Source organism: Plecotus auritus, assembly GCF_963455305.1.
Source record: "Plecotus auritus genome assembly, chromosome: 8".
NCBI lineage: Eukaryota > Metazoa > Chordata > Mammalia > Chiroptera > Vespertilionidae > Plecotus > Plecotus auritus.
In genome coordinates, this window is record NC_137782.1 from 149,822,213 (window position 1) to 149,831,180 (window position 8,968).

Sequence of the window (8,968 nt, forward strand, 5' to 3'; positions counted from 1 at the left end):
GCAAGGCATAAATATGAAATGTGAGTTGTGGAAGTCCAGATCCCGGTTAATACCTGAGAAATGTACTTTTCCCTAAGTTGGTTGACCCAACTTTGGTTTGTTTGTTAATCCTCACCTGAGGATATATTTTTTTCCATTGATTTTTAGAAAGAGTGGGAAGGGGAGAGACGGAAAGAGATGTGAAAAAGACACTTCGATTGGTTGTTTCCTACACAAGCCCCAACTGAGCCAGGACTGGGACCAAGCTGGAATCAAGCCTGCAACTGAGATAGTGCCCCTTGATTGGAATCGAACCCTTGACCCTTCAATCTGCTCTATCCACTGAGCAAAACTGGCTAGGGTGGCCAACCCAACTTTTAATGTATCTGGGCCACTCTCTAACTGAGTTCCTTTTGTTGATTTTAACTAAAAGTCCCAAATTGATTAAAGCATGAGGAGATACTTCCTGCTTTCACAGCTATTGTTATTTATATTTTACATTATCCTTGTGTTTTTTCTAGATATTAATAACAACATATCCCAGAAACACTATTTTAAAAACGTAAAGAGTTAAAACTTTATTTTCCATAATAATTTTAAAATAAAAATACAGTATCTATACTATGTATATCATGTTATCTATTCTACACATTTTATAGTGGTAAGTATTTACACATACTATACTTTGCAATAGGGAATACTTTTTTGGTCTCCCTTAGCAGGCTGCAGATTTCCAAAGCAGAAGTCCTAAACCTTTGAAAGTAGCATTAAAAAAAAAATCTTTCTTTGAAGATATATATATATTGAGAATCAAAATGTTTGCTTTGTTTTATTTATTTCTTTTGGGGGGGAAAGGTTAAAGAAGTTTCATTTTTGCTTCAAAAACCTTCCCAAAGAGTAAGTGATTCATTTCTATTATACACCGTCATAATGAACACTGTTCTTCTGGCTTTCATAATAGTGTAAATTCAAGGTTATGTGTGTAACATGTATTTTCTGAAATCCAGTGTATTCATTTGTATATATATGGAGTATCCCTTGTGTTCTTATTCTCATATGAAAGCACTATGGCTTCAAGAACAAATTTTTAAAAATCATAAATAGAACTTGTATTTGATTTGGGTTTTGGCTAATTTCTAAGGAACCATTCAGCAATTGTGGTCTCAGATAATTAAATACCCTGTGAAGCTGAAATTAATTAAGGGACCGCTGATTCTAAAAACTAGGCAACCAACAAGGGAATGAGGAGAAATTTACAAATCCTAATGCCAAGTTCTGAGGAAATATCAATAATCCCCCTTTCACTTTTGCAATATATGTAAGTATAAAGTAGAGGGAGAGGATAATAACAATTATATGAATATTGTTAAATAAAAAGTGCTACAGAACTGGGACAATATTTTGTTGTTAAATTTGCCTCTTATTCTAGTTCAATAAGATGCTTGCAAGGCAGATTAGTACCATTGTTGCTATTCAGAACTTCTAGAGAGCAAAAGAATGAATCAACTTCCCTGGTTTAAACTTAATAGTCTTAAAACATGTTATTTTATAACTTGAACATCTGTGATATGCTTTGAAAATTTAAAGCAGAAAGCAAAATCATACAGAAAGACCGAATCTTCATCAATACATCTAGACAGACGTTTGCTTGTAGTTTTTGGTATCCAACACTTTTTTCCCACACATTGCACAGATGCCTAAACAAAAGAAAACATGTGAACATGTCAAATCACAATACCAACGAATAATACCAACAAATATCTAATAACAATGGTTTGGTTTGGTTAATTTAAGTCAACCCTGAAGCTAAAACCATAATTTTATAGCATCAGAAAACAGAAAAAGGAAATATATATTTTTAATGATGAACAAGTTCTATTTTGCCTTAGGAATAAGAAGGATTTGACTGTAATAGAATTTATAAAGGCTACTCCTTTTTCTATAATATCCAAATCAATACCAAATAAAATAAGTTTGATATGAATAGAAAGTATTAAACTTACCCTTTTTGTATGCACAGCCCTGGCAGTAATTAGAACCCGGTTGGTGCACAGAACTTTTGCAAATTCTGCAAGTGGAGAACTTATTCTTTCCATATGGATCGAATCTAGAGATTTTTTTAAAGAAAGAAAAATGTATAATCCCATAGAAACACTCTTAAATAACCTCATTTGAACAACAAATGGGATTAATCCATGCTCTCAATTCCCTCTGTCAAACTCTACCAGCTCTGGCTACTCTATAAAATGCCTGCACACTTCTACCCCTTCCATGCAAGCTGATGCTTACTTAATCCCAAACCAGTTTACAGCCAATGTATTTGTTGATCTATTTGTCTGATCGATCTATCGATCGAATGATCGATAGATAATATAAATATTATGGAGCCCTGACCCATGTGGCCCAGTGGTTATAGTGTTGGCCTGTACACCAAAGGGTTGCAGGTTCGATTCCCAGTCAAGGGCACACACCTTGGTTGCAGGTTCCTTCCCCAGTTTTGAGGGGTGAGCTCTAGAAGGGAGCAATAAGCACAAACCTCTTCCAGTGGGAGTGGGCTTGGCATATCTGATGTAGGGATTGATACAACAGGAAGTCAGAGAGGTGGGAGGGTCCAGATCATGGAGGACCTTGTAAGAACATAGTAGGGGGCTTGGATTTTATTCAACATAAAAAGAAAAACAAAGGAGGTTTTCAGCAAAGAAGTTACATGCCCTTTAAAGGCAGTTCTGGTTACTCTAAGATTTTATAGGGAAACAGAGAGGAAGCAGAGAGATAGAAAGTAAGGTATCCAAGTAAGAAATAATGGTGGTTTGGGACATGGGAATAACAGTGAGATACACAAAAGCAGGTGGATTCAGGTTATATGTTGCTAGCTGATGGGTATGGGGAGTGAGGAAAAGGAGGGAACCAGTGAGGAATTCTAGCTTTTAGGTTTGCACAACTGGATTGGACAATAGTGCAATGATGAAAAAACTCTGATTAGAAAACTGAAAGAAAAAGAGGTTACCTGTTAGACATCCAATTGAATAAATCAAGTAGACAGTTGGATGTATGTTTGGAGCTCAGAGAAGTTAGAACTAGAGATACACATTTGGGAGTCATTAACAGATAGTTTGAACCTAAAGCTATTAGACTAAAGTCTATGAGGAGAAATTATAAATTTATAAAAAGACAAAAAAAGTCCAGGGGCACTTGAGAAGAAACAGTGAGTTGGGAGGAAAGAAGAGTGTGGTGTCCCAGGGCCAAAAGAAAAAAGGGTTCCAAAAATAAAGACTTGTTAAAAGATTACATAAGGTAAAAATAAAGAAGTAGACATCGATTTAAAGGTCATGTGCTGCCGAAACTGGTTTGGCTCAGTGGATAGAGCGTCGGCCTGCGGACTGAAGGGTCCCGGGTTCGATGCCGGTCAAGGCATGTACACTGGTTGCGGGCACATCCCCAGTGGGAGGTGTGCAGGAGGCAGCTGATCGATGTTTCTCTCTCATCGATGTTTCTAGCTCTCTATCCCTCTCCCTTCCTCTCTGTAAAATATCAATAAAATATATTTTAAAACAAACAAAAAAAACCAAAAAAGGTCATGTGCTATCTTGACAAGAGCAGTTTCAGGGATGTGGTTGGGATAAAAGGCTGACTAGAATGGCTGAAGGAGACTGGAACTTAAGGGCACTGAGAAACTATCTAGATAAGATTTCTGAAAACTTCTGCTGTAAAGGGAAGCAAGGAAATGGGGTGACAGCTGGAAGAGTTCATGAGATTTTTAAGATTGGATATAATAAAGCATGGTGTCAAGAATTGTTTTTAAGGTGGGGGACATTTTTATCCCCATTCTCAGAAGAAAAGTAAAGTTCTGAAAAGTTAAGCAACTGGCTTAACTTGTGTAAGGTCACAGAGCTAGACAGTGACAGAGTCTAGATTCAAATTGTGGTCTGACTCCAGAACTTGTGCTCTTTCTACATTTCTCTGTTACCAGGATTTGCAGGATAACTAAAAACTAGAAAACATAAAAGTCATGTTTTCGGATGAAGTTAAAAAATTACCATAGCACTAGTATCTTCAGGTATTGATATAATGAGGAAGAACAGGGTGAAATCAGCAGGTTAAAACAGGAAGCTTGGTTTTGCATGCTAGGAACTACCTGTTTTATCACAATAGAATGATGCACACCAAATTCACTTCAGCAAACTTGATGTTAAAAAGTGGCAATTTTATATATTATTGTTCTATAGATGCTCTTATACCTACCTTGCTTTTTTTGAGGTCAAAGCTTTATTTTCATTCAGTTTCCTTCCACCACTTTCTATGTCAAAATATACATGTATTTCAGTGAGTTATTTCTACACGTCACATATAATACATACATATAGCATTAAACAATTAAAAAGTTCCCTTTTTGACCCTCTACCAGTAGACTAGTTTATATCAAAATTTTCAAAAATCCTCACTTACTAGCCAGGTTCTTAAGACATTACTTAATAGAAAACAATTATTTATTAGGAAAACAATAAAAATTTAGATAAAACACAATCATTTTATTTCTCAGACTCAAAGCAGAGAAATAAATTAGGAAGGCGATATTGGCTAGTCTTGTAACAAATTATCTTACACCAAAAAAATGAGTAAGAAGGTGAAAACATTTAAATGATTTGTTTAAGAATACAAAAAAATCAGGTAAGAAGAGGGGGATTAGATACCAACTATAATTAAGCTGAATCAAATCAATTACTATGATATACTTATTGCTTGAAAGTCATTTAATAATTTTACTGCCTTGTGCCAACCAAATTAGGAACCCCAACATGTAACTGAGAGAACTATATAAGATATTAAATTGTTGGGGGATCCATGTACATTTTAATGTTTAATAAATGAAATATTTTGTACACATAACATTTCATTTTACAAATAATCTAAAAGCTAAAACATTATTTACAGAAAGTATGGGATCCAACTTCTGTGTTCTAAAAGGAAAAATACCTGTGGTATTCCTTGCACCATCTTTCCATGTATCTGGAGTGATAACAGTACCAAGTTTCTTTTCACCTGTTATAACAAGAGAGTAAAAGTAAAGGGAATTAGTATTTACTATCTAGGAAATACATTATATTGTCCAAAGTTCACAATGGTCTCAACAGACATATTATAGTAGAATCCTGTTAATGCTGGGGTGGGGCCAGTGAACTGAGACTTAAGCTATTAACTATGGGCAATGTATAATAGACTCTTAGTAAAATCTGTAGTATAATAAATACTATGTAATAAAAGGCTAATATGCAAATTGACCGAATAGAATGACCCGTCGCTATGACGCGCACTGACCACCAGGGGGCAGATGCTCAATGTAGGGCCTGCCCCCAGGTGGTCGGTGCGCTCCCACAGGGGGAGTGCTGCTCAGCCAGAAGCCAGGCTCATGGCTGGCAAGCGCAGTGGGGTGGCGGGAGCCTCTCCCACCTCCGCAGCAGCACTAAGGATGTCCGACTGCCAGCTTAGCCCAGACATTCCCCGAGGGCTCCGGGACTGCAAGAGGGTGCAGGCCAGGCTGAAGGGAAACCCGCCCCCCCTCTGTGCACTGGGGCTCTAGTAGGCTTATAATAGGCTTCCTCTGCACACTTTAAACAAACTAGGTAAACAAATCTGTTTATTCCATAAATATTTATTAAACATCTATAAGCCATTTATACCAAGTATAAACCATTATACAAAATACAGAGGAAAAAACCCTGATGAGTTAAATAAAGTTCTAAATTTCAAGGAGCTTTCTGATTTCTCTAACAGTAGTCCTTAACTTGGATTTTACCAGTGGACATGAACTAGATGAAATTATACACAAACCTTTTGTATATTCCCTGTAGTTATAGATTCTGATAAGTCTATAGCTTTCATCAGATTTTCAAAGGGTTCAGAGAAACAACAATGAAAAAAAGTTAACATTCAATTAAAATATAAGTTTAAAAAAAAGTATAATAATTGAGAGCTAAAACAATTTGAGAGTAACATACTAGGAGAAATTCCATGGAGAAAGAAACAACCTTGGCTAGAGAAATCCAGGAAAGCTCTGTGGGAAAGGTAACAGAGAGGGTATGTGGCAATGGGGATATATAAACAAAATGGATTATGTTAATTAGACATAAGAGGACTTGAAACCCTGTCACAGAAGAGTCAGATATGTCTAGCTTGGGGAAAAAGAGACTTGGGCATATGACAGTTATTTTTAAACATACAGACAGTTTGTGAGGTCAAAAATAAGGTATCTTCTAGACTGGCATTAGAACCATTAAGTGGCAACTATAGGGAGGAAAAGACTCTTTTAAAAGCCAGTGAAGTCTACACAGACTGCTTTGAAAGTGGTGAGAATCTCCTGCCACCTTGCCTCAATACTGTATGTATTCTTGAAAAAAGCCCCAAAGCCATTGGGTGGGATACTGACTTCCAGTTGTCAGATAAAATATAGGATGCCCAGTTACCTTTAAATTTCAGATACACAACGAATACTTATTTTTGCAAAGAATGTCCTGTAAGTAAGTGCTTTGGGACAAGGAACTCCTCACAGTAATAAGGAGCAGCAAACAGAACTAAGTCATAAAGATTGCATGGAATATACTTACACTCAAAATTAGTCGTTGTTTGCCTGAAATTCAAATTTAATCTGGCATCGGTATTTTTATTTACTTAAATCTGGCAAATGTTGAAGTGACTTTTTTTTTTGGTATTTGTTGAATATTTTAATAACAGTGAGAAAATTTAACGAGTTTTTATTTTTAAATCTTTACTGTGACATTTGGTTCCATTTTTGTAAAAACAACTTAAGACTACTTTTATTTTCAAGACCTAGCCTTACTGTTGGTATACCAATAAGACTTTATAACCCCTTTGATAGAAGAGTTTCTAAATTTCTTACTTAGATGCAATCCTAATAATATTATCTGAAAACAATGGCTCATTTGAGACTTCAGATCAGAGGCTGCAAGGTCTGTGGAAGGCGTACCTACTGGAAACTGGCCACTCTTTCCATAAGGACAAGCTCTTAGTAATAATTTTTGCAATACTCAACCTTCTCCCTGAATAATTCACTGAATAGCTTAGAGAAAAACCTATAACCAAAGCTAGACAAATGAGACACGCTTCTCTAGAATATTTGAAATGGAAGATATAGGGATCAGAACAGGTTGGTAGGTGGGCCCTGTTAATGGCAGTGCTCTAGGGAGTAGATTCATGAGGACCCTCGAATTGTCTTAATTTCTGATATGTCATTCCTTCTTGGTTTCTGTGAAATGCCACAGTATCCAAATATCCTTTTTAGGTAAAGAGCTATAATTAGATTCTGTTAATTGAAACCCAAAGAACCTTAACCAACAGAATATTGTAGAAAATGTATGGGGTAAGTAGGATATCTGGGATTGTGTGTAGAATATTGCTTAATGTCTGAAAGACCTTAAGAGTTTGGAAAAATCAACTAAAATGGCAACCAGGGAGACTCTCCCCACCCTCACTGACACCACATTTTCCTTGACATTAGCAAAAACAGTGAGGAGAAGCAGCTTTGCCCTAATGCCAAACTGAATCACTGTTTTTCTGAGGACCACCGAACTTTCTCTTCCAGTCAAGTGCCAGGTGCCAAGTACTTTTCATGGTTGTTGGTTATTGCCTAAATGGGAAACATCCTCACTGTTGAATTTTGCTTCCAGACCACAACTGATTCCTGTTAGATTCCAGTTCTTACTCCTCAAATCTAAATCCATCATGCCTCGTACCTCTAGCTGACAAGGTAATATAAAAAGTAAGATGTCTCATTTCTCTGAACTCACACATTGCATTCACCACAATTAAAATGGATGTTTTCACTAAATTGTCTAAAGTAGCAGGTACAATGAATATTGTCAGAAATGTTTTTAATTTTTAAAGTGGTGTGGTTATTTACTACTAGTAATATCAAAACTATGTCCGGGATTATCTGAACTACTGATATTTGTACACATAATTTAAAGCACAGAAAGTGATTCTACAAAATAATTTGATAAGATACTTGTAACGATTATTTACACATTTCATGATTACCTCTGATGCAAAATTTTGAAATATGCATTAAAATTAATGCACTGTAGAATCACCACCTGTAAAATTAACTGTTAATGTGTATTCAAGTCATTGCTCCCTTCTTCCTTACTTTTTTATTGTTTGAAGTATTACATATGTCTCCTTTTTCCCCGATTGACTCCCTCCTCCTTCCTCTCCCCCAGGACAAGCCCCCTCCCAGTGTCCGTGTCCATTGGTTATGCTAATACGCATGCATACAAGTCCTTTGGTTGATCTCTTACCCACCCACCCCTTCCCCTGCCTTCTCTCTGAGGTTGGACTGTCTGTTCACTGTTTCTTAGTCTCTGGATCTATTTTTGTTCAGGAGTTTATGTTGTTCATTATATCCCACATATGAGTGAGATCTGAAGTAAATTCATTCTAACCTTGAGGGTCTGTGGGGTGAGGGAGCGAGTCAAGAAGCTGTATGGGATATTCTGGGTTGAGAGGAAACAACGCAAATAAACAAAGAGGTACAAAAACTGAGACCACCCGGAATGCAAAACATATAGGACAATATGATCGTTGGGGTGGGGCAGGAGTAGTCAAAGGGCAGGGTAGGAGGACAGAGACTAGAACCAGAGATCTATGGCCGAACCAAAAGAAAAAGGGCAAAGTTCCCGGAGAACTCCAGTTAAGTTCTCCTACCTTCCTTCTCCCGTAGAAGGGACCCCTTAACTCACATTTTTCGCACACCATCCTTCCGCGATGGTTCCCTTAGTCGCAGTAGCAGAAGCAGCTTGACAACAACAATACAAGCCAGGGAAGGATACCCCTTCCGGGTTACCACAACCCACTTCCGGCCTCTCCGCCCTCCGCCCGCCTTTCCAACACCTGGAAAGCCAAGGGAGGAATAAACTTAAGAGGGAAGGCGGGACTGCTTCCTTTGCCCGCCCCTCCACTTCCGCGATTGGCTGTG

The 8,968-nt window shown here is 37.3% G+C and overlaps 1 protein-coding gene across 1 annotated transcript; it reads right to left on the minus strand.

Annotated features, from left to right (window-relative positions):
- Positions 1-542: 542 nt before the first annotated feature.
- On the minus strand, positions 543-8,884 carry CRIPT (CXXC repeat containing interactor of PDZ3 domain). Its single transcript, XM_080682877.1, has 5 exons — positions 8,733-8,884; positions 4,954-5,019; positions 4,222-4,276; positions 1,983-2,086; positions 543-1,676 (listed from the first exon to the last, which is right to left on the minus strand). The coding sequence occupies exons 1-5, from the start codon at positions 8,746-8,748 to the stop codon at positions 1,612-1,614; spliced, it is 306 nt and encodes a 101-aa protein (XP_080539003.1). The 5' UTR covers positions 8,749-8,884; the 3' UTR covers positions 543-1,611.
- Positions 8,885-8,968: the final 84 nt, after the last annotated feature.

Coding starts and splice junctions, on each gene's coding strand:
- CRIPT (XM_080682877.1), bottom strand. Junction 4,277..4,953: donor TGGTGCAAGGAATACCACAG/GTATTTTTCCTT, acceptor ATTTTGACATAG/AAAGTGGTGGAAGGAAACTG. Junction 2,087..4,221: donor TTGACCTCAAAAAAAGCAAG/GTAGGTATAAGA, acceptor AAAAATCTCTAG/ATTCGATCCATATGGAAAGA.